The sequence below is a fragment of the Vipera ursinii genome (assembly GCF_947247035.1).
Source record: "Vipera ursinii genome assembly, chromosome: 2".
Lineage (NCBI taxonomy): Eukaryota > Metazoa > Chordata > Lepidosauria > Squamata > Viperidae > Vipera > Vipera ursinii.
The window spans coordinates 134,713,530-134,740,312 of NC_139513.1; the positions used below are offsets into that span (position 1 = coordinate 134,713,530).

General features: G+C 42.8%; 1 protein-coding gene across 1 annotated transcript in view; it reads left to right on the forward strand.

The window, feature by feature from the left end:
* PRKCA (protein kinase C alpha) overlaps window positions 1-26,253 on the forward strand; it is a 225,258-nt gene extending 199,005 nt beyond the window's left edge. Inside the window, exons 10-17 of the mRNA XM_083355467.1 lie at window positions 317-490; window positions 3,884-3,975; window positions 7,540-7,602; window positions 8,605-8,743; window positions 16,198-16,278; window positions 22,768-22,875; window positions 23,546-23,686; window positions 25,891-26,253. Coding sequence (XP_083211593.1) covers window positions 317-490; window positions 3,884-3,975; window positions 7,540-7,602; window positions 8,605-8,743; window positions 16,198-16,278; window positions 22,768-22,875; window positions 23,546-23,686; window positions 25,891-26,055 — 963 coding nt within the window. The 3' untranslated portion in view covers window positions 26,056-26,253. The remainder of the gene's footprint in view (window positions 1-316; window positions 491-3,883; window positions 3,976-7,539; window positions 7,603-8,604; window positions 8,744-16,197; window positions 16,279-22,767; window positions 22,876-23,545; window positions 23,687-25,890) is intronic.
* The last annotated feature ends 530 nt before the right edge of the window (window positions 26,254-26,783 follow it).

The following is a 26,783-nucleotide window of genomic DNA, read 5'->3' on the forward strand; positions in this document are numbered from 1 at the left end:
CATACTAAGCATTTCTTGCGCTATTTTATCTCCCAAAAATTCTCTAAAAACTAGGTGGTGATTAGGATCCACATGAAGGAAGAAATCAGTTTTAGGGCCTTATTCATCCTTTTATGAACTTCTGGAATAGGTAGTCTTCACTAGTTTTTATGTAAGAAATGGGAGAGCTACATTGAAAAAACAAAACAGATTTCTTAGACTGCAAGTTAATGAATGTATGTAGGGAGCTAAATTACTAGAAATGCTTTTCCATATTTCTGAATGGAAATAACTCTGTAGTCAGCAAAATATTCACCTTTTCTTTATATTTGCCCAGGTGATGCTCGGAGAACGAAAGGGAACAGAAGAATTGTATGCAGTCAAAATATTGAAAAAAGACGTGGTGATTCAAGATGATGATGTAGAGTGTACCATGGTTGAAAAGCGAGTTCTAGCTTTGATGGACAAGCCTCCTTTCTTAACGCAGCTTCACTCTTGCTTCCAGACTGTGGTATGTGTTCATACATCTTCTTGTGCTGTGATTTCTCACACACAGCATTTTGCTGTACTGACATCCACAGAGCTTTTGAACTGTGTGAGTGAAAATGAGGTGGGGGTAGGTTGATAAATAATATACCATAGTTCTGTCAGCTGATGTATTTATATATCAGCAGAATGAAATGGAAAAACATAGGTTGGTTAGAGAGCATTTCTTTTGAATATCTGCCAGTAGAAGATGGATGGACAAGATTGACATTCCTTGCATTTTATTTTATTTGTTTTATTTTATTTGTCATGGAATTGTGCAGCAGCTGTCCAGATGAAGTCAGAGATACTAACACAAACTTGTAATTGTGCGTGTGTGTGTGTATGTATGTATGTATGTACATATATATGTATATATATGTATATATATATATGTGTGTGTGTGTGTGTGTGTGTGTGTATGTGTATGTGTATATGTATATGTATATGTATATATGTATATATGTTTTCTGAGGTTTTCGCGGGTGTTTGTATGTGGATCTTTGGTCATTCGGGTTTTTCCCCCACTTAGAATTGGAGGTGTAAGAGCAACATTTTGACGGAATCCCATCCGTCATCCTCAGGCTGGTGGCTTCAGCTTCCTTCTTCTGGGAGAAGCATGTGGTAGTGGCTGTTTGTTCCTCTTTTTTAAACTGCCAGAGGGGGTGTGTTCTGTGGGTGGAGGTGTGCTCTGATTGGGTGGGGGATTAGGTGTGTTCTGATTGGGTGGGAGTGTGTTTTGAATGGGGGGTGTTCTGATTGGGTGGGGGTGTGTTTTGAGTGGATGGGCTGGTCTCAGCTGCCAGCCTTAGACCTGAGCTGGTGAGTTGTGCTGCTTTTGTTCGGCTTCGTGTTTGTGGTGGTGCCATGTTTTTATAGTGGGTGTCAGTTTGCTTATTGTGTGGTTTGGAGGGGTTTAATGTTGCAGCTGTAGTTAGGTTTCTGTTTTGTGGTTGTGCGTCATTATCATTGTGGGTTCGGATTTCCTTTTTGAATGGTTGTGTGGTGGTGATGTCATGTGATGTTATCATGAGTTTGGGTCTGGTATCATTCTTGGTGGTTGGGACTCGTCTGTCAATCAAGGCGGGTTTCCAAATGGCCGGTAGGCGAGAGGTATCATCTCGTTTGTTCATGCTGTGGGGGCGTTTTTCTATCTCAATGGCTTCTCTGATTATTCTGTTGTTAAAATGTTCAATTTTGGCGATAGTTTTGGTTTTTTAAAAATCAATTTCATGTCCCGTGGCTTCAAAGTGTTGGAACAGGGATAAAGTTTGTTCTCCCTTTCTGAGTGAGTTTTTGTGCTCTTCAATGCGTGCACTTATTCTTCTGTTGGTTTGTCCGATGTATGTGGTGGGGCAGGTGGTGCATGGGATTTCGTATACTCCTTGGTTTTCTAGCCCAATTATGTCTTTGGGGTTTCTTAGGATGGTGGATATTTTTCTGTCTGTGTAGAATGCTGTTTTGATGTTGTGTTTTTGGAGGATCTTGCTGATTCTGTCTGTGGTCCCTTTTAAGTATGGGAGGAGGGCTTTGCCATTTTCTTGTTCTCTGTCTTGGGTTTTTGTGGGTGTCTCTCTTCGGATTAAGTTGGTAATCATGTTTCTTTGGAATCCATTGGCTGTTAGTACATTAGTGAGAGTGTGTAGTTCGGTTTTTAGGTGTTGTTCGTCAGCTAGGTGTTTTGTTCTGGAGATGAGTGTCTTGGCTACGGAGTTGATCTGTGCTGGGTGGTGGTGTGAGAGTGCATTCAGGTAGTGGTTTGTGTGTGTTTTTTTATGGTAGATAGTGTGTCCTAGGGAGCCGTTGGATTTCTTGTAGACTAAGACATCAAGGAAGGGAAGTTGATTGTTAGCTTCTGTTTCCATGGTGAATTGTATTTTGGGGTGTAGGCTATTGAGGTGTGTGAGGAAGTCATCCAGTTTTTCTTTGCCGTGTGGCCAGATTACGTAGGTGTCATCTACGTATCTGAGCCAGAGTTTGGGTTTGTGGTTGGATTTTTCTAGAGCGAGGGTTTCAAAGTGTTCCATGTAGAGGTTTATATATATATATATATATATAAGAGTTAAATGGGAGACTAGAATAGCTATTTTGAGCTTCTTAGCTGTCATCAGCTAGCCATATCCTTTGTGGGATTCGAACCTAGGGAGGTGATGAGAGCTGATGAGAGCTATTCTAGTCTCCCATTTAACTCTTTAACTCTTTGTCAGCAAAAAAGAAATTTGAACTTATAATGTATCGCAGTAGCAACTTGAGCTCTGCTTAACACTCCTAGGTTGGAGCTGCAAGCAAAAGTGATCATAATAATAGAACTGCAACATAGCAGTTCAAAACCAAAGGTGCATCAACCAGACCACACACACACACACACACACACACATATTTACAAGTTTATGTTAGTATCTCTGACTTCATCTGGACAGCTGCTACGCAATTCCATGACAAATAAAATAAAATAAATAAAATAAAAACAACACAAGATAGTAGTCAGGAACCCAGGAACATCATGAGGTAAATTAAACAGTATACAGAACACTCAGAAGAAAAAAAGGATGGGGGAAAAGGGAAACTCCCCCTTTATACTTACAGCAACCAATCATAGCGTAGATTGACTCATGCATGAATCAGCACTCTCTAACTAATCAGCTACCACTGTGTGTTCTGGTCTATTGTACATTTTACTGTTCCAGCTACTAAATTCAATATCCTAACATTATTTTATTTTATTCTATTCTATTATTTTATTTTGCTATGTACAAAGGAATGCAAGGGAGTCTGCCTTGGGGAAAGGAGAATGGGAAGGAGGTGTTGCACAGCTTAACACCTGCCCTCATCCTGATAAAAAGTCATTCTTGAAAGCTATGGTTTACATTTCTTAATAGTGAAAAGAAAATAGCAGCTTAACAGAGGGAACAAAAAGAATGCACATTACTTGCATTCATGACATTTAAATTGGCCATAAGTTCTTTAAATGAAGATGCTGGAATCGCATCCTAGAAAGCAAAATTCTTCGAATGTAAATTGCTTCCATTGGTAACCAGTTCAATGTATCTAAAGAAAGAAATGGGACATACAAAATTAAGCAATTTGATTTATTCATATTTTAAAAACTGGAGTGGGAGAAATCCACCTCATGATGTAGTAATGATAATTGTTGCTATAAAAAGAAATAAGATCAATTATGCATCTGAATACAGAACATAACTTTAAAGTTAATCTAATTAAACCAATAAATAATTGCTTTTAATATCTGATAATTCGTGGGGCTCTGTCCTAATTGTGCAGATGCACTTAAGACACTTTCCCCAATTTTCTGTACTGACCATTCCTGAGTGGCAGGTCCGCTGCCTGACCTATTTGTTGGTTTCATATTGTCTGCTAGGATCGCCTGTACTTTGTCATGGAGTATGTGAATGGTGGTGACCTCATGTATCATATTCAGCAAGTAGGAAGATTTAAGGAGCCCCAAGCAGTGTAAGTGCATTTTCTGTTGATTTTATATTGAATTTGTCATAAGATATTCTGCTTTAGAAAGATGTATTTTTCCATTCCCCACCTTACTCATATTTTCTAGATTTTTGTGTAATTGACACTGCTGTACAGGAAGGCTAGCTTCAAAAATTCATCAGTATTGCATAGACATAAAACTACTGAGAAGAATTAAATTCTTAGTATGGTCTCTATTAATTTCATACAATTAATCAACTAAACGAGGAGCCGAATTTCTTATAATATTGTGTTACGTGTGAATCATAGAGCAAACAAGATTTAGTGTGAATCATAAGCATTTTAGAAACAAGCTGATTGTGACACTACATGGTCTACAATCCAGATTGTCTAAATGCAAACTAATATATCACAGTTCTTGCCTGATACTAATAATACCTTGTCATAGAGGAGGAGAAAAAAGTTATAAGCCTTCTTTGGAGGTGTTCTTAGTAACTAGCCAGAAGAAGAGGGGAACAAAACAAAGTCAAAGTTCAAGGAACCATCAAGCAACATGTCTAGGTTCCAATATTTAGCTTACTAATACACAGTGCTTTTTTTGTAAAAGAAAAAGGTGCCGGAACTCACACATGTCATACAACCTGCCTTGCCTACCCTACAAGGTTCCATCCAAAAAAGGTGCCGGAACTCCGTTCTGAGCGTTCTATGAGGGAAAAAAAGCCCTGCTAATACATATTAAACTCCTTTCTCTCTACCTCATTTTTCTAGCCATTGATAAAAATGTATCCCATGTTCTGAAGTATTCTGAATCTTCTTTCTCTTTCATTTTCAGTGTAAGTCTGTCCATTTCTGCAAAGTCCAAAATTTTTCTTGATTATCTCTTCCTCCGCTGGTAATTCTTCATCTTTCCAAAGTTGAGCAAATACAATTCTCACTGCAGTTAGTACATGTAACATTCAATATACACATTCTTTCCTATAATTTCCTACAATTATACCTAACAAAAATAATTCTGGCTTAAAATCTACATGTTTTTATCATTTTCTCTAACTATATATGTATTCTTGACCGGAATCTTTTGGCTTTAGGGCATGTCCACCAAAGATGATAATATATGCCTGGTTTTTGTCTGCTTTTCCAACAATTGTTAGACATATTTTTAAACATTTTTGCTAACCTCATGGGTGGTAAGTGCCATCTGTAAAACATTTTATACAGGATTTCTTTGTAAGCCATCGCCTTTGTTATTTTAGTTTCTTTTCCAAAGGCATTGCCATTTTTCTAACTATGTTATGCCCAAAGTTTTTTACCCGTGTTTCTTTAACTTGTTCCTCTTCCATCTTTAAACTTAACATATACTTATTTAGTTTCTTAAACAATTTTTCATCTAATGCCAATGAGATTTGGTCAGATTCTATCTGTTCTTTATAAAATCCAGACGCTTTAACATCTTTTTCATATCTCGTTTGAATTTACAAGTGTGACCACCATGATAGATCAATGTTCTGTTCTTCCAGTTCTTGTCCAGATTTTAGTTTCCCTTCGCTGTTCAAAATGTCTTTATAAGTCACAATTTTCTCATAGTTAATTAGGTTTGGGTGAACAAACGCTTCCATTGCTGAAAGCCATTCAGGTATTTTCATATAAATTTTCACTTTTACCTTTTCCCATTCTAAAATAAATGTGTGTCTTATATATAGTGGTTTGGAAAATATCTATGTATTTTATTCTTCCCATACCATAGGAAGACATGCCATCCAAGTTGTAGATCATGCCCTTCTAGGTATAGTAATCTTTTATGTCTTAAGGGTTATCCATTCTTTTAACCATGTTAATACAGATGCTTGATAGTATAAAACCCATATATGACAGCCCAAATCCTCCATTTTCTTTCACTTCTTGTAGCATTTTCAATCTAATTCTGGCTTTTTTTCCTTGCCAAATACATTATTTATTTATTTATTTATTTAGCAATTCTGAACTCCTTGGGCTCTCTTTTAGAAATTTCTAGGGTTAGACCTTGCTTCAGAAGGCACTGATGTTGCATCAAGGAGCCGTGGTGGCGCAGTGGTTAGAATTCTGTATTGCAGACTAAGTTTGCATTCTACTGCCAGGAGTTCGATCCTGACCGGCTCAAGGTTGACTCAGCCTTCCACCCTTCCGAGGTCGGTAAAATGAGAACCCAGATTGTTGGGGGCAATATGCTGACTCTGTAAACCACTTAGAGAGGGCTGTAAAGCACTGGGAAGTGGTATATAAGTCTACATTCTATTGCTATCAAGACCTTTGGGATGCAGAAGACTTGTTCCTCTTGCTTGCTGAGGAAGCCATGAAATTAGGATAGAGGAAGAATCACTGTCTCAAAGTACATGTCTATGGAGATGTAGGTGCAGGCTGTTGGTGATGAGTCTGTGTTGTCTGCATCTCAAACTGAAGCACGAATGGTTCCTGTAGTCTGCAATTTTTCTGGACTACAGGAACCATTTGCTCTTCAGTTTGAGATGCAGACAATATAGACCTTGCGCCTGTGTTCAACAATGACGGGACACAGGGCAGAAAACATCCTACAGAAAGCACAGCTCCACAACACAGTCTTTTCAGCGGTTTCAAGCAGGCTCCACACCCATTTGCACTACTCATGTGACCCTGAGGATACATACAAACCTCCAGGTGGCATCAACAACTCACTAAAAGAATGCAAATGACAAGCTATCTTCAAAGAATATAAATCCATTCCCCACCCTCCAGTCAGAGCTAAAGAAGCTTCTTGGATGAGAAGCAAAATGTCTTCAAAGAAAAACAAAGTGCAGTTGCCTATTGAAAAAGCACCTTTGGGATGCCTCAAAGTATAGTATTGAATATGTTGGAACCTTCCAAAATTCAGAATGAAAAGGAAATATAATCTGCCTGAACCTGCTCAGGAGACTGATTTGGGCTCGTTGCAGCAAAACATATTCACTCTGTTCTTTGTAGAACACATTACTATATGTTAGCCATGTAGTTAGATGCTTTTAGATTTTGAATTTAAGATTTTATTGTGGTTAGATATTAGGCATCTAAACATTTGTCCTCATTTGTCCAAATTCCTTGTGTCTAATCACACCTGGCCAAATAATGTATTCTATTCTATTCTCTTGTAAATAACAGGACATCGAGTCATAGCATTAATGGAATCTCCTGTGACTTTCAACCATTGTGTTAATCTTGACCCATAATCCTGTGTAAGCATCCTTGCTTTTGCCCAGTGAGATGACTGTGGAGGTATGCATGTTTTCCTCCACATACTGCAATGTGAACATTTTCATCAGTGGCCTGATCTCTTGGGGAAAGTTTTCTTTGCAACCTAGAATCTAGGGCAATCCAGATGTTATAATCATGCAAGGCTGATGGTCCAAGAGCCCCCAAATTTTATAATGTGTCAAAATCTACAAGTGGGAACTTGATGGAGAGGAGAAGGCCAGTCCACACAACCCTGCTCTATGAAGCCCAATGGCATGAAGGAATTTTTCTTGAATGGATGGTTGTAAATTATTCAAATCTTGCATATACAGGTGAAGTTCTTTTGATTAACTCATGTCTTTTACTTTTCAGATTCTATGCAGCAGAAATCTCAGTGGGTCTTTTTTTTCTCCATAAGAAAGGAATTGTTTATCGGTAAGTAGAGCAGCTCTGTGTAACATGTTTATCACAGGCTGTAAAAAAGAAATGTTTGTGGGCAAAAATGGAGGAAGAAACCACTGAACTGTGAACAATTATTTTCCCAAATAACAGAACACATTAAATGTATTTATTTTTATTCACAGTTGCTTATTCAACTTGGTGCACTAACAGAAGTCTTCAGTGCTATAAGATTTGCAAAACATATAAAAGGCTTTTTGTATAAGCATTGTAAGACAAAGAAATGTATCCACGTCATCAATTGCTCTCAATAGATCTTATAAAGTCATTGGCGTATACAGCAGTCAAGTTAGATTTGAGTTGTATTTTATACATTTAAATAAAATATCATCACAAGAGATGCAGAAGTGAAATACTCAAAAGCAGCAGCCTTGCAGATAAAATGAACAATAGCAAAATGAAGGCAATTTATCTTCATGGACTAGTATGCTTGACCATGAAGTAAATTTTATGGATGTTTGGCCCCCAAAGCCTGTCCATTCAATCCCAAATCTGACTTCACTGAAGGACTTGCCCAATATATCTCAATAGGAGGAGAGAGTGGTATGTGTTTAAGACATACCATACAAGAGAATATATGTAGCTCAGGGTTGAACTCTGGAGTCCTTGGTGCTCTATGAGCTTGGCTGTTTTCATGCAGACATTTCATTACCCAACTAGGTAACATAATTATGAGTGAGTGTGGGGTTTGGTCCCTGTTTATTCACAGTATAGTACAGGGGTATATAAGAGACACAGTTTGATTTGTATAGTTATATAAGCAACACGGTGGCAACATGCTCCATTGTGCCCCCCCAATCATTTCCCTTGGCACCTATAAATAAATTGTCTATAAGCCTTCTCAGTAGATATCAGGTTTGCAAAGGAAAACACGGTCTTTGTGCTACCCTAACTCTAAGTTATTTCTTGCAATGAGACTGCCACAAGCATTTCTGACGACTGATGTTTAACTTTCTTAATTGTTGTGATTTTTCATAGAGATCTGAAATTAGATAATGTAATGTTAGATTCTGAAGGACATATTAAGATTGCAGACTTTGGCATGTGCAAGGAGAATATGAGCGATGCAGTGACAACAAGGACCTTCTGTGGGACTCCAGATTATATTGCACCAGAGGTATTTGTTGTTTGAGATATTATGGATCATGCCCATAATTCTTCCAGAAGATAATATACTTTTGAACAATCAATCAGTGCTAGATTGTCTGACACAATTGTTTTATTTGAAGAAGGAAATGAGAAAGATGATAAATGTTGATAAACTTACTCAGGTTTCCTGCTGCTCTCCAGTTAGTAAGGAAAAATGATGGGGAAGTGGATAAAACAACTATCACTCTACATTATCTCTTAAGCTCATTCTTACATAACTCTATAGGTGTCTCTGGGCGTAGTTGGGGGATAAAGTTGGTGGCACTTTATGAGGAAATCTGTACTGTGATATTGCAGTTCAAGCCTCTGGCTTACATGCTTGTGTGTAACATAAGGATGCATTAAAATATGAAAGGCTACAGTTTGCATCATGATGAAATGATGCACATTTCATCACTTTTTTCTCATCACTCTTTGTACTTAATGCTTATGTCCAGGTTTGTGACAAAGGAAATATTTAACCATAATGACTATAGATAGAACAGAATAGCTATTGCTCAGAATTGAACTGTGAGGTCTTTGGTGCTCTCTGGGCTTGGTTGTTTTCTTGCAGACATTTCATTGCCCAACTAGGTAACTCCCTTCTAGCACTGATGTTTTTACCTAGCTGGCTAATGAAATGCCTGCAAAAATCCCAACCAGGCTCAAAGAGCACCAAGTGACTAAGATCCCAGGGTGAAATCTGACCTCATCTCATTGTATCTTGAATTAGTGTTAGCCAGGACTGGTTCATTTTTTAGAAGGAAGAAAATCCATATCATGATTCATTTTAAATGCATCATTATATTGCTATAATGCTTCCAATATTGTGAAGCCAAAAAATGGAAAATCCTTTTTTTTCATCTTAGGTTTTCATTCTGGTTTCTCTTTATAACTAGAAAGAGAATAAATCATTTTCCAGTGGCTCATATTTTGAAATAATGTTCTTGAAATTAGTGTCTTGACTAGCACCCATTGTTCCCTTTTATGAATTAGTTACTGCTATTTTGCATTTGTGTATTTCAAATTAAAATATAAATGAAAATTCACTTAAAATGTGCAAACTATCATATTTGTAAAGACTTTTTGGAGTCTCAGAAAAGAGAGGATCTTACTATTAATATTAAATTGTGATATTCTGCCTGTTGTGTATTAACGTTTAAAAGAAACACCTAAGCATTGTATACAGTCACTACCAGTATGCATTTGAAATGTAACCGTTTTGGTGGGAGTCAATTATGGCGGGAGATTTAGGTTCAATCTGATTGGTTGGCTGTTTACTCAGAAAGGTATATAAAGAGTGCAAGTACCCCCTAACCTCCCAGTACAGTCACTTCCCCCCAATAAAGATCTGCCATGCTGTACTCATCGTCTCAGCGTCCTTCCTGCTTCCCAGAACCCAATACATAATAGTGGCGACGAGGATGGGATCCTGCTTCACCATAAGAGCTGAAAGTCACTAGGGGAGGGCAACACTTGCTGGAGGAAAGAGGCATCTCCCCCCCCCCCCCACGACAACCAACTAGCCACCACGCTAGCAGCCACATCAGAGGAGCAGGATTCACAGAAGCCGGACGCAGAGATGACACAGATCGGTCAGCTCCGAGAATTTGACATCCGTCACCCTGAACGGTGGGACTCTCATCTGGGACAGGTTGAAATTTTCCTCCGGGCAAACCGGATCACAGAAGATGACCTGAAAGAGGCGACCCTGCTCTGCATAAGTGGGCCTGCCATTTACGACTTGGCCGTAAGCCTGTGCTCACCGACGCCGATTGGATCCGTCTCATTCTGAGACCTCTCCAAGAAGCTGAACCGGCATTTCAAGCCATGAATGTCCGAGCTGGCCTGGCGGTTCCAGTTCGTCCAGAGGGTCCAACTGTCGGGTGAATCAGCGTTGGAGTTCATCGCGGCCTTGCGACAGGCCGCCCACCTCTGCAAGTTCACCAATCTGGACGAGAGGCTACGCGACCAGTTCATGTTTGGCCTACGCGACAAGCGCCTGCAACAGAAGTTGTGTGCAAGGCCCAACTTAACCCTCCAAGATGCTCAGGATGAGATCTTGGCCAACGAGGTGGCCGGCATCACGGGGCAAGCGGTCCAGACCCCCCAGCCCAGGAGGATCCATCCACCTCGAAGATGCTGCGTACGGCAGGAGCGGAGAAGCAGAGGAGACCGGCATTGACCAGGTTCGGAGGAGGCCGGGACAACGAGGAAGCCGGGAGAACCAGTGGAAGGCAATTCCCTTCCCGAAATGCACAAGCTTCGGCGGAGACCACGCACGGACAAACTGCAAGTTCCGATCGGCCACGTGTCAGGCCTGCAGAAAATCAGGCCACATCACAGCGGTCTGCTGTAGCCATTTCCGAGAGGGCCTCCACGAGCTACAGCTGGAGGACGCGTCGCAGAAAGGTACTGGGGCTCAGAAACCAACCAGCATTGGATTTTTCAAAAGTCGGAGGGCCATCTGCCAAACCAGGGCCCGACGGCCACTTAAACCCAAAATTAAATTGGACATCCATTTACAGGGCATTCCTTGTAAAATGGAGCTTGACTCTGGCTCTGCAGTCTTAGTCACATTGTATGAGACTTTTAAACTTATTTGCAGCCAGAGCAAACAGTGGGTCAAATTGAGGCCCTCAAAGATCCTCACCGATTTCCAAAACGCCCTAGTAAAAATCAAGGGGGAGGCCACCCTTTCAGTGCATTTTAAAAAGTTCCAAGGGCACTTGGATATTATTGTGGTTGAGGGCCAGAGAACCAGTCTAGTCAGGCTAGACTGGTTTGAGGCACTAGGCATAGGGATCTCACTAGGCATAGGGACCCAGGGTAGCAGCATCGAATCCATCTGCAAAGAATTTGCAGATGTATTCGATAACAAGCTAGGCAGGTACACCGGGCCCCCCATCTCTTTTAAACTAAACCCCAGCGTCCTCCCCATTAGGATTAAACCCCGGCGAGTCCCCTTCATGCTTAAACACAAGATAGAAGGGGAATTAGACAAACTAGTCGAACAGGGAGTCCTACAGCCAGTAGAAGGGGGAGAGAGGGAGACCCCTATAGTCACCCCTCTCAAATCTAATGGGGTGGTCAGAGTCTGCGCCAACTATAAATGTACATTAAATCGGGCCCTTAACCAGCATGCTTACCCGGTTCCAACGGTCAGCCACATTCTCGCTTCCCTCCAAGGCGGTGCCATCTTTGCGAAGCTGGATCTCGCGCAGGCGTACCATCAGCTGCCGGTTACCAGGGAGATGGCAGAAGCACAAACAATAGTAACACACAAGGGAGCCTTCAAGGTTAACCGTCTGCAGTTTGGTGGTCAGTGTAGCACCAGGCATCTTCCAGGAGTTAATGGAGCGGACTCTCAAGGGCATTTAAAGGGTATGTCTTTATTTTAATGACGTCCTCATTGCAGGGGACACAGAGAAAGTCCTGGCTGAAAGACTGAGGGCAGTGTTAAGCAGATTACGTGCTGTAGGTCTCAAATTAAAAAGGGACAAATGCAGCATTGGGGTGGCATCCACTGAGTTTTTTGGGGTTTAAAATAGATGCCAGTGGGATCCACCCTGCAGAATCCAAAGTGAGGGCAATTAAGATGGCCCCCACTCCGAAGAATAAGGCTGAACTGCAAGCCTTCCTTGGGCTGCTCAACTTCTACCATTCCTTCTTACCCCACAAGGCAGCAATAGCTGAGCCTTTGCACAGGCTCCTGGATAAGAAAGCTGCATGGAGCTGGACCAATGTCCACGAAAAAAGCTTCCAATCCTTAAAGGTCCTACTTTCAAGCAGGTCTACAGTCACCCACTTCATAGAAGCAAAGCCCATCTGCATTGCTTGCGATGCTTCACCCTATGGAGTGGGCACAGTACTAGAGGAAAACGGGGAACAGGTGCCCATCACATACTACTCCAGAACCTTGTCAGGGGCAGAGAGGAACTATGCCCAGATAGACAAGGAGGCCCTGGCAATAGTGGCTGGGGTCAAGAAATTCCACGACTACCTTTATGATAGGGAATTTACTATATTCACAGATCATAAGCCTCTATTAGGGTTATTCACCACGGACAAACAACCCCCCCCCCAAATTCTCTCCCCAAGGATGCTCAGGTGGTCAATATTCTTATCAACATACACCTTTAAGCTGGTTCACAAACCGGGGAAAGAAATGGGCCATGTGGATGGGTTAAGTAGGCTACCCCTGACTAACACAGAGCCTGATCCGGCGCCTGCTGCACAGATACTGACAATCCAAGAGCTACCGAAATGCCCTCTCCATGCTAAGGACATAGCAACTGAGACTGCATCAGATAAAATCCTGACCAGGGTCCAGTCTTGGGTATTCACAGGGTGGCAAGATAAGAGTCCAGGTCCAGAATTCCAGGCTTATTTCATAAGAAGACATGACATGCCTGCCCATAAGGGATGCCTGTTGTGGGGTAGTAGGGTCATCATACCAGACACACTGAGGGATAGAGTCCTGAAATCCTTACATGAGTGGCACCCTGGTATAGTGTGAATGAAGGCGTTAGCTAGGAGTTACTTTTGGTGGCCAGGGCTAGGTAAGGCAATAGAAGGGCAGGTACATGGGTGTTACATTTGTCAAAGGTGATGCCCCTGAGATGCCCCAAGCGCTTGTCCACAAATGGGAGGCCACACACACACCCTGGTCCAGGGTCCACATTGACTATGCAGGCCCATTCCAGGGACAGCTCTTCCTATTAGCGTTAGATAGCCACTCCAAATGGTTGGAAGTAGTGCCAGTCCCCAATATGACCATGGCCAGAACAATCCAAGTGCTCAGGGGACTTTTTGCCGCACATGGTCTGCCTGATGTTTTGGTATCGGATAATGGGGCTCAATTTACCGCTGCTGAATTGCAGGCCTTCATGACAGCGAATTTGATTAGACACGTCACATCCGCGCCCTTCCACCCATCGACTAATGGACAAGCTGAACGCATGGTGAGAACAGCCAAGGACGCACTCAGGCGCATCATCGTCAGTGACTGGCATCACAGGTTGGCGGACTTCCTATTATCCCAACACACCACACCATGCACAGCAATGGGGAAGAGCCTGGCGGAACTCCGTTGGGGCAGACGCCTTACCACCAAACTGGACTGACTCCAACCCAACAGAGTGGCTTCTGAGGCTGCTCAACCCAAACCCCCAAGGGGACTACAACCTGGTGACTTGGTTTGGGCCAGGAAGTATGGTCCGGGACATTTATGGATTCCGGGGGTGGTAGTTGAGAAAACTGGGCCCCTATCTTACATAGTAGGGGTGGAGGGGGGTTGACAGTTTTTTTTTAATCCCATTTATATCCCGCCCTTCTCCGAAGACTCAGGGCGGCTTACAATTTTAAGCACAAACCAATGTGCTTAGCAATAGCCTTCATTCTATGTATATGCCTGCTTATTAGGGCTTTCGCCCCCCCCAAGCAGCATTATTACAAAGTCAGCTTATTGCCCCCAACAATCTGGGTCCTCATTTTACCTACCTCGGAAGGATGGAAGGCTGAGTCAACCTTGAGCCTGGTGGGATGCGAACCTGCACTAATTGCAGGCAGTTGGTGTTACTTAAGGAGGCATTAACCTACTGCTCCACCAAGTTTAGACTGCATATAGACCAGTTACGAAAAAGAGTTCCAGAACGGTCACTAAGCGACCTAGGGAAAAATTGCCCCTCACTGAGTGCTCAAGCTGGCACACAAGCTAGCTCACATCCCCCCTACCAGAGCCATCAACAAACAATTGAGCTCGAGCCTGAGGAGGACCACAATGGCACAGAACTGCATCAGGAGACTCCTGATCATTCGGATAAGCAACCCTTCGATGACCACTGTGCTAACTCTCCCACAGGGTCTGACTCTCGGGTGGGCCTACCAGAAACGGTCAGCCAGAGCCTCCCTAATGACTCTCCAGTTCAAGAGAACTTGGACTTCCAGGGCATGCCTAGCAAATTGTTAGATCAACAGGGGAGAGAACCCCTAAGACGTTCATCACGGCCTCATAGGCCACCCACTTACCTCGCTGACTATATAGTCAATGAAGTGGAAGTGTAAATATGTTTTGCATAAGTTATATTGTTTAATCCTTAAAAGGGGAAGGGGTGTTGTGTATTAACGTTTAAAGAAACACCTAAGCATTGTATTTTATTTATTTATTTATTTTATATCCCGCCCTTCTCCGAAGACTCAGGGCGGCTTACAAGCTTAGCAGTAGACTGTCACTACCAGTATGCATTTGAAATGTAACCATTTTGGCAGAAGTCAATTATGGCGGGAGATTTAGGTTCAATCTGATTGGTTGGCTGTTTACTCAGAAAGGTATATAAAGAGTGCAAGTACCCCCTAACCTCCCAGTATAGTCACTTCCCCCCAATAAAGATCTGCCATGCTGTACTCATCGTCTCGGCGTCCTTCCTGCTTCCCAGAACCCAATACATAATACTGCCATTCTGGATTTTTATTTCTTCTTTCGTAATGAGCATTTTAGTAATATTTTTGATAAAACTCAGAAACTGATTTCCTCAGTACACCTATAAATTTCCACTGAAACTTTGTGCCTCAAATGAGCATTTTATCAAAACTACATTGTGGAAAAATCCCTCGTCTACTCCTTATACAGTACAGGTAGCCTTTGATGTACAACCACAATTGAGCCCAACCTTTCAGTTGTTAAGCGAGACAGTTGTTATATGAGTTTTGCCCCATTTTATGATCTTCTGTGCCACAGTTGTTAAGTGAATTGCTGCAGTTAAGTTAGCAACATGGTTGTTAAGTGAATCTGGCTTCCCCATTGACTTTGCTTGTCAGATGGTTGCAAAAGGTGATCACATGACATCCCCCCCAGACACTGCAACCATAATAAATATGAATCAATCGCTAAACAGCCGAATTTTGATCACATAACCATGGAGGAGGGTCATAATTCACTTTTTTCAGTACTGTCGTAACTTCAAATAGTCACTAAATGAATGGTTGTAAATCGAGGACTACCTGTAATGAATTTGCTTGTTTGTTTATTTTACAACACTGATAATCCACCCTGGTCCCAAAGGGTTTGGGGAGGCATTCATAACCAAAACAAAAGGAAACAAATAAGCAAGGACATACATAATAGTGAAGAAGAGAATAATGCCAGACAAATCCAGGGCTCTTGCAGCAAATCTACTCCCTCAAGTTTAATTGGCTAGGCCAGTTCAGGAAATCTGTTTTCCTTAAAACAATTAAGCTTAAATACCACCAGATATAGTATTTTATAGTATAAAAATATCCATGATTTCGGTATCAACCATTAAAGAAAGGTTCACTTTAATGCACGCTGCTATTAGTATAGTTGTTGTTTTTTATAGTGGTATACTTAGATTTATGTTGTATCTTTTTCAAAAACAGATATTTTCAAGATACATTACTAAATCTTTTTATTGGAATTAACAGATTATTGCCTATCAACCATATGGGAAGTCAGTGGACTGGTGGGCCTATGGAGTACTTTTATATGAGATGCTGGCTGGTCAGGTAAGAATGGCTAGGTCCATTTCATGATGTAAGCCTTAAACCAGGCATGTCCAAAGTCTGGCCCGCGGGCCATTTGCAGCCCAGGGGGTGGTTTAATACGGCCCTCTAACAGCCCTCCCTGCTCTGTGTAAATGCGGCCCTCCCACGGCCCTCCCTTCTGATTGAGGGCGGCAAGCAGAAGACTGTCTTCCACAGGAGGGAGGGTGGTGAGAGGGTGTTTCTGAGCAGCATATGGAGTCTCGGGTGCTGCCAGATCCCCTCCTTCTTTTCCCCCTTCTCTCTTTCTGTGTGTCTGTGTGTGTTGGACCCGTGGGGAACAGCTGGTAGGGAGGCGGCAGTCTGGCATTTTCCCCCCTCTCGTTTGTGTATGTGTGTGTCGGACCTGCGGGGAACGGCTGGTAGAGGTGGTGGCAGTCTGGTGTTTGCATCTCGCTGTGGGCCCAACACACACACACACAGGAGGGGGGGAACATCAGACGGCCACCTCTACCAGCTGTTCCCCACAGGTCTGACACACACACACAGGAAGGAGGTAAACAACGCCGGACCACCGCCTCCCTAACAAACCTCTCCTGCGTGCGGAGAAATGCCCATTCCCTCTGCTGAGCCATCCCAGTTGCTTGCATTGCGGAAGGCAATCATTTGGAACGAAGACACGAGATTCAGCGTTTCTCCGCCCACGCTGATCTCACCCTCCTTACAGTCTCCCTCTCTTTGTTTCAGCTTGCTTTCTGCATTTGGGATGAAGACTCGAGAGAGGGAGACTGTAAGGAGCGCGAGATCAGCGCGGGCTGAGAAACACCGAATCTCGAGTCTTTGTCCCAAATGCAGAAAGTGCTGATCTCGCGCTCCTTACAATCTCCCTCTCTCGAGTCTCCAGTCTTTGTCCCAAATGCAGAAAGCAAGCTGAAACAAAGAGAGGGAGACTGTAAGGAGGGCGAGATCAGCACAGGCTGAGAAACGCCGAATCTCGAGTCTTCATCCCAAATACTTGCCTTCTGCAATGCAAGCAACTGGGATGGCTCAGCAGAGGGAATGGGCATTTCTCCCACGCGCTGATCAGCGAGCACAGAGAAACGTGGATTCCCTGTGCGCCCTTGCAAGATATGGAGGTGCTCCAGGGAAGTAACTGGGATGGCTCAGCAGAGGGACTGGGCATTTCTCCACATGCGCTGATCAGCGGGCGCGGAGAAACGCCGAACCTCGAGTCTTCATCCCAAATGTAGAAAGCAAACTGAAACAAAGAGAGGGAGATTGTAAGGAGCGCGAGATCAGCGCGGGCTGAGAAATGCCGATCTCGTGTTCAGATTGTTGGGGGCAATCTCGCTCCAGCGTCTCGGCAAGCACACTGGGCCGCCCCGCTCCTTGGGGCTCGCTGCTGCCATGGGGGCCGGCTGGGGATTTGTTTCTGCAGATTAAATCGGAACCAAGCAGCAAGTGAAAAAGTTAGCAGCAGTAGCGGGAGTGGTTTTAATTGCCAAGCGTCCCCATGGAAGTCAATGGAGGCGCCGCGGCTGGCCTTTTGAGTTGGTGAGTGAATGAGAGCGAGAGAGAAACATTTTTTGAGCAGTGTGAGTGAATGAGAGCATGAAAGAGGCTTTTTGGAGCAAGAGTGAGGGAATGAGAGAGCGAGAGAGAAGCTTTTGCAAACAAAACATGAGTGAATGAGACTGAGAGAGAAACTTTTCCAAGCAAAGGTGAGTGAATGAGAGCGGAGGGGGCAGGGCGCCTGTATGTCTCCCCTTAGGCTCCACTGTTCTGTCAAGCCTCTTGTTTTGCACATAGAATACATTGTGAAAATTCAGCTGTCAGTTGATCTTAATGTTATAAAATGAAAAGTATGCCATTTGCAATTAACTTGGCATAAAATAATTCATTTGCATTTAATTGTAATTGTTCAAAGAATGTTCGGAAAAATGTTTGGCCCTCCAGCATGTTCACTTCATCCAATCTGGCCCTCCTTGAAAAAAGTTTGGACACCCCTGCCTTAAACAATTAAATGAGTTAGGAATGAAAGACAAAATAAGACACATTAAAAATAAAGGTTAACAGCTAAATTTCAAGTTAACAGACCAATTGAATATTCTCTGGAAATTAAAACTGCAAGATATCAGTGATACCATGCAAACAATGGCTATGTCCATGCATCGTCTAAATAATATTTTGTCTTAAAATATGATGTTGAACAAGCCAGTCTTGAAGATCAGGTGTCTCCAAACTTGACAATTTTAAGACTTGTGGATTTCTGCTGGCTGGGGAATTCTGGGAATTAAAATCCACAAGACTTTAAAGTTGCCAAGTTTGGAGACCTCTGTTATAGATGAACCAGATAAATAATATTTAATTTGTTGACCAATTCCTGGCTTGTTTTCCCTTTTTTAAGCTACTTTTTGTCTTGCAACTCTTCAGATTAAGGATCATGCAGACAAAAGCCAGAAATCCAACTATATTACTTTATTCATATATGGTTCTCAAATTATATTTTCAAATATTGTCCAATACTGAAGTATGATTTATTCTTATAAGCCACACATTAGCACATCAAGCATTAATTAAAAATAAACCAGCCATATTATTTATTTATTTATTATTTATTTATTAAATTTTTATACTGCCCTTCTCCCGAAGGACTCAGGGTGGTGTACATGGCAATAAATATCGAAATATAAATACAAAAGTTAAAAAAGATTAATTATGCCCAATATAGTACAATAATTAAAACTATGTTAAAACCAAATCCATCAGACCAGGCCGGATTGTTCAAATAGATAGGTTTTTATATCGTGTCGGAAGGAGCGAAGGTCGGGGGCCATCCGGAGCTCAACCGGCAAGCGGTTCCATAGGTCTGGCGTGCCCACAGAGAACGCCCTCTCCCTGGGGGCCACCAATCGACATTCTCTGATCGGAGGCACCCTGAGGAGGCCCACTCTGTGGGAGCGCACTGGACGGAGGGAGGTTGACGCCGGCAGCAGGTGCTGCCGTAGGTAATCCGGACCCATGCCATGTAGGGCTTTATAGGTCATTACCAGCACCTTGAATCTCACCCGGAGGGCAACTGGTAGCCAATGCAGCTCGCTGAGCAGAGGTGTAACATGGGAGTATCGGGAGACCCCCAACACCACTCGCGCGGCTGCATTCTGCACCAGTTGAAGCCTCCGAGTGGTCCTCAAGGGCAGCCCCATGTAGAGAGCGTTGCAGTAGTCCAAACGAGAGGTCACGAGCGCATGAGTGACTGTACGCAAGGCATCCCGGTCTAGATAGGGCCACAACTGGCGCACCAGGCGAACCTGGGTGAAGGCCCCCCTAGTCACAGCTCCTATATGATCTTCTAAGGAGAGCTGTGAATCTAGGAGGACCCCCAAGTTGCGAGCCCAATCTACGGGGGGTAATAACTCACCCCCCATAGTAAGAGATGGAATAATCTGCATTTCCCGAGATGCCAGCACGCACAGCCACTCAGTCTTGTCAGGGTTGAGCTGAAGCCTGTTCCTCCCCATCCAGACCCAGACCGCCTCCAGGCAATGGGACATCACATCGAGGGCATCACTGGGGTGATTTGGGGTTGAAATAAAAAGTTGGGTATCATCAGCATACTGATGATAACCAACTCCAAAACCACGAATGATCTCACCCAGAGGCTTCATATAGATGTTGAACAGGAGAGGCGAGAGGACCGATCCCTGAGGAACTCCACAAACGAGAGGCCTCAAGGTCGACCTCTGCCCCCCTGCCAACACCGACTGCGAATGCCCCAGAAGGTAGGAGGAGAACCACTGAAGAACTGTGCCTCCCACTCCCAACCCCCTGAGATACCGCAGCAAGATACCATGGTCGATGGTATCAAAAGCCGCTGAGAGGTCTAACAGGACTAGGACAGAGGAACAACCCCTGTCCCGAGCCCACCAGAGATCATTCACCAGCGCGACCAATGCTGTCTCCGTGCTGTACCCGGGCCTGAAACCCGATTGGTACGGGTCCAGATAATCAGCTTCCTCCAAAAACAAAGGGAGCTGATGCGTCACCACACTCTCAACAACCTTCGCGAGAAAGCGAAGGTTGGAGAGCGGACGAAAGTTATTTAATACAGCTGGGTCCAGGGCAGGCTTCTTGAGGAGGGGTCTCACCACTGCCTCCTTCAAGGCGGCGGGAAAACTACCCTCACCCAAAGAAGCAGTTATCACTGCCTGGAACCAGCCTTGTGTCCCATCCCGGGCTGCATAAACCAGCCAGGAGGGGCACGGGTCCAATAAACACGTGGTGGAGCTCAGCTTCCCCATGATCCTGTCCACATCTTCAGGAGTCACAGGATCAAACTCCTCCCAGATAATATCAACAAGACTGCCCTCGTCCTCATCATCAGACTCTGCCCAGTCGGAGTCCAAACCGGTCCGAATCCGAGCGATTTTGTCTGACAGATGTTGACTAAACTCCTCGGCATGACCCTGCAAGGGCTCCTCCCTCACCTCCTGATTAAGGAGGGAGCGGGTCACCCTAAACAGGGCGGCCGGGCGATTATCTGCGGACGCGATGAGGGCGGCAAAGTAATTAGACCTTGCCGTCCTCATCGCCGCGAGATAAGATCTCGTAAAAGACCTTAGTCACAACCGGTCGGATTCAGATCGGCTGGATCTCCAACAGCTCTCTAGGCCCCGTCTCCGACGCTTCATCTCCCGGAGCTCCATGGAAAACCATGGAGCCCATTGGGATCTGCACCGGGTCAAGGGCCGCATGGGTACAACTTGGTCGAGTGCCTCCGTGGCTGCCTTTTCCCAGGCTTCCACTAGGGCATCAGCAAAGGAGGCAAAGGGGACCCAAGCGCCGCCTGGAACCGCTCAGGGTCCATTAAGCGCCTAGGGCAGAACCATCTCGTTGGTTCAACAACCCCATGACGGGGAGCGGCAAAACGGAAGACCAACCGCAGGAGGTGATGATCGGTCCATGACAGGGGCATGACAATTGGGGAACCCCCACCCAGATCATCTAACCACCGTCCAGATAGAAAAACCAAATCGAGCGTGTGACACCCCCCCATGAGTTGGACCCTGAATAACTTGCATCAGGTCCATGGCCGTCATGGAAGCCATGAACTCCCGAGCTAACTCAGATGATCCCCCCAGGGATGGTAGATTAAAGTCACCCAAAACCATAAGTTTGGGGAACTCAATCACCAACCCTGAGATGATGTCGAGAAGCTCAGGCAGGGCTGCTGCTGCGCGACTAGGCGAAAGGTACACCAGCAGCAAGCCCAACTGAGCTCTAGGGCCACATCTCACACCCGACTATTTGGACAACGGTGGCCTCCCGCGGACATAAGGTCTCCCTCACGACTACCGCCACTCCTCCGCCCCTACCCTGAGCCCGAGGCTGGTGCAGCACCCGGAAACCTGATGGACAAAGATCAACCAGAGGGACACTGCCCTCTGGGCCCAACCAGGTCTCCGTAATGCAAGCCAGGTCTGCATGCTCCTCCTCAATCAAATCACGTATAAGAGGAGCCTTGTTAGCTACGGACCTGGCATTGAAATACACGAGCCTGAGCTCAGGTGGCTGCTCATCCTCGCTCCCGGAACCATGGGCCGAAACCAGAGGGTCGGAGCGCATCACCGCTTGGAGACAGCGGGGACATACTCCCGAATATTGATACAACCCTCTGTTCGCATGCCTGCTGCCATTCCCTACCGCCGTGGGAATAGACAAACCCACACCCCGCTCCGGGGCCCCAGAGGCACCCAACCCAAGCCTCGTCACAGCGCGATCAATCCCGGGCCTGGTCTGAGAAACGGTTGGTTATTAGTTGCAAACTGTCTACCAGTAGAAGAATCAATGATAGGCTTCATTTGTGGAGGATAAGGCTCTCTATTATTTTTAAAATTTTCAAAGATAATAGAAGAAGTGGACTTTGAGGGAGCTTAAAATAAGGTTAGGATCATACAGAAAAATACAATACTCTGATTAATTGAAAATCTTTTAGAGCTTGATCATAACCTGCTCTTTGAATTATAACCCAAAACAAACAATGTTTCAATTGCTTTCCCTTCATATAGTTATCGCATAGTCAACAGCTCCTTTTAAAAACTTGAACAGCTTCTTTAGATTGAGATTGAGAAGGTCAGAACACAGCATTGTTGTGACACTGGATTCCAAAACTCCAGGTAACGTCATCCAGGGATCCTAGAGGCTAAGCAGCTGGGAGACCATCATTTCCCAACAGTCAGGGCATCAGATATGAGGCCAACACACTTGGAGGGACCACCAACCTAAAGCTTTGAAATAGCATAAAACATTGTCTCTTCCATTCCCACCACCAAAAAGGAATGGTTCCGTCCTACAACTCAACAGGATGTTATCCATCCTTCCCCCAAACTCCCAGCTTCTCCAGTTAGCTTGGTCAAAGGGTAGTCTGAGGCAGCAGGAAATCTGCTTTTGAATAAATGCTCAGGGTAGGCATTCAACTTTGAATGTCCTGTCAACTTTGCTTTCTTTGAACAGCCTCCATTTGATGGGGAGGATGAAGATGAACTCTTTCAGTCAATAATGGAACATAATGTTTCCTATCCCAAGGCAATGTCCAAAGAAGCTGTGTCAATCTGCAAAGGGGTAAGGTTCTATTGTTCATTCTCTTGATCACTGTAGTCTAGTTACATTCCTCTTTTCCTTGTTGCTACAATAATTGAAGCTCATGTTTTTAGAATAAATTTTAAAAAATTAAAAAATTTCATTCAAAAATTTTAAAAATACACTTTCTCGGTTTTTTTTTAAATTTAAATATAGATTTTAAAAAATGCTACCTATTTAATTCTTGATGGAGGAGGAAAATTGTTTTTGTATCTAAGAAGGACATCTATTTTTGTGTAACAGTGGGAAGAAAAAAAATCTATAAATATATATCTTAGTAAGTACTTTTTCCAGCTACCATTATCTAATCAAATGAACATTTTTAAGGGATAGTAGTGAGTATTACTTTAGTAATTCTGGGTTCAAAAATATATCTGTTCTTTTTTCAAATCTCTCTTTCTCTCTCTCTCTCTCTCTTTTTTTTTTTGGTTGTTGACATTAACAAAAATTGAATTTCTACCATAGTGGAAAAATCTGCCTTTCATCTGTATTTAGACAAAACAGCAACCAGTTTGGAATTTAGGAATACAGCGAATGATAGACTTTTAGGATGAACAGTAGCAGATATTAAGGAAAAGATTACTTGATTGACTGTGTGCTGCTAGTCTCATTCTGAAAAATATCATTGTAACTTTATATGTTTGGTTTCCAGTTAATGACTAAACACCCTGCCAAACGTCTCGGCTGTGGGCCCGAAGGAGAGAGAGACATTAGGGAACATGCCTTCTTTAGGAGAATTGACTGGGACAGACTGGAAAACAGAGACATCCAGCCTCCATTCAAACCGAAAGTGGTAAATAAGATGGACAGTAATGTTTCTTTCAGCATTTGGTGTTTATGGTCTGATAACAAAAGCCAAGTTTTATTTTATTTAGATATTTCTCTATCAGTCAGAAAGCTGTGGTAAAATCAGGGGACAATGGGTGTGTAAAATTCTTATCAGAAAAAAAAGAATAACAGAGTTGAAAGGGACCTTGGAGATCTTGTACTCCAAACCCCTGCTCAAACAGGAGACCCTATACCACTTCAGACAAATGGTGGTCCAATGTCTTCTTAAAAACCTCCATTGTGGACCATCCACAATTTCCTGAGGCAAATCATTCCTCTGATTAATTGTTCTCACTGTCAGGAAATTTCTTCTTAGTTCTAGGTTGGTTCTCTCCTTGATTAGTTTCCATCCATTGCTTCTTGTTTTGCCTTCAAGTGCTTTGGAAAATAGTTTGACATCCCCCTTTCTTGTGGAAGCCCCTTAGATATTGGAACACTACTATTGCATCGGATTAATACTTAACTGTACATTGGCCCTTTCTAGAGCTAAGATTATTCTTTAATATACTCTTTTAAGCATGGAGTGGGGATATATTCCATATCAGTGGAATTAATGGGTTCCTTCTAATCCATTTGTATGCAGTCATCCTTTTTTTAATTTCCTGAGTGAGGTCGTCTTGAAGTCATTATCCTAAAAGACCTGTCTTATTGCATTCCCAGGTGGCTGGAAGTGTAAGAGGAAACTTCATAGTTCAGAAAGTGTAGTTTGGGTGATGTTTCCCACTTTCTCAAAAATCTATCATTATTAAATCGTAGCTCTTGGATTCATTTTTGACTTTCCCAGTAGTTATTCTTTTTCTGTTGAAATATATGTGATTTAACATGTGAAAAAAAATCCCACATGGACGTAAAGTGCCAGTAGTAATATATTTCTAAGATTAAGTAGTACTTGTACTTTTGAAGAGTTTGATTGAATTATTTTTCATACAATCACTAAGTACTTAAGGCTGTTTTTTCTGCTTCAGTGTGGGCAACAGAGAAGATCTTGAATTACATTTTGTACCAAGACGGGCTTTTAAAAATGTTGGGAGGAGATGTAATACCATTTTTTAAAAAATGGAACAGAATAAACTGGGGATGTGAAAGAAGTAATCTGTAAAGAATTTATTTTTAGTACGTGGGCTGGAATTCAACAATAATTCCCATCACGTTAAAACCTTTTCTGATTGCTATGAAGTAGTTTGCCCTTTCAAAACATAACAACAAAAAAATCCATAGTATGTATTGTTCGAACCATTTTTCAGTTGATTGCTGCAACCAGAAATTAAGAGTGTGCTTTTGGCAGAAAAATGAACGTGTTCATGGCAAAACTCCCTGCAAGACAGCTGTGAGCAACAGCAGTTACCATTTCATGTATATTTCCCCACCAAAAGGGGAATATTGTCCTCTGAATGCCAGGGTTCCTGTTTGAATGTTAGAATATTAGAGCAAGAATGATCTGGGGGAAGGGCATAGTCAGTATGTAAATCTCCCCACACAGATCAGTAACATGAAACAGAAAGTCTGTGAAATTAATTTTTAAAGGATTTTAAAATTATGTCATTGCATCTTTTTAATACAGTGAGATTGGATTTAACCTAAATAATACATCTTGAAACATTTCTGTTGAAGTTATTTTCCTCTGTGAAGAGCCTAACCAATCAGGAGACATTTCTACCACCCATTTCATTTCATCACACTTTATTTAATATACCACCCCAGTCTGTATAGACTTCCCTTGGTTCACCAGGCTGAAATGTTTCTGACTGGTAACAGTATTCCCAAATATGTAATAATTGGAATGCAGAAATTCTACAATATAAATGTTTGGGCACATAACTAGGTCCTAGATGTACATTCAAATAAAGATGTATAATTTGAAATAAAAATATTGCATATGAAGTCTAAATATGATCACCGTTGTTGGACCAGGCAGCCTAGTCAACACAAGAATTCTTGTTTTTCATATTCCCGGGCACCAGGTTTAGTTTTCATCCACCTGTATGTAATACCCAAGACAGTTGTGACTTTTAGTACCAAGAATATTATTATAGCCCTTTCATTCAAGGCCAAAAAATGTGCTTCCCCTCTCTGATCCTCAGAGTACGTTAGAGTTTTTAAGTAATCTATCATCTGTTTACTTAACGTTGCTTTCCAATTTGTAAATCTCTCTCTTTTTTTTAATTGCAGTGTGGCAAGGGCGCTGAAAACTTCGACAAATTCTTTACCAGAGGACAACCAGTATTAACGCCACCTGATCAGCTGGTCATTTCTAACATAGACCAAACAGATTTTGAGGGGTTCTCCTATGTCAACCCGCAGTTTGTACATCCCATGTTGCAGTGTGAAGTATGAAAACAATAGACTCAGGAAAGCCAACCCCCCCCCGCCCCCAGTGGGAAATTTCCCTTAGTCCTGGAGTTTTTAGACCTTTGCCTTGTTGATTCCATTTGGGTCTGGGAATTGTAGGGGTAAGGAGGAAGGGAAGATGCCGAGGAACATGTGGACATAGAAGATCACCCAGTGTATTTATCTAGGAACCACTGATGCTTATAGATTACTGCTAACCTTTGTCATTTTTATAACTTTGACTATTTTTCTCTATCTCCTGTACCTCTGAAAACTTCTTCTGAAACAGTTAATTATGAATCTGAGACTATCATGTGGGGTTAAGGAAAAAAGAGATGAAAATGTAAGTTGACTAAAAAATAAGGGGCTGGGACTGGGGGTGGGGGATGGAATAAAGGGAAATCCAGAAAATTTTCTTCAATATTACAGTTGGCCAGTCTATGATAAAACAAATATATGAACAAACAAGGCCCATAAGAGCTTTTAAAATTACTTGATCACTATAGAGGTTTCATATAGGTTTTCAATATAAAGTTTTCAGTATAAAATAAAAATTATGTGCATAGGATGAATACTAACTAGAGCCTCTGATGAACTAGCTCCAAGGTAAAACTACATAATACTGATATATGTATTATTTTTAATCTCCATGAGATTATATTATGATCCAGGGTGCCAATTTGCTATTTAATTTACATCACTAGTCAAGTTTATTATAAAGCCAGTTTTAATAT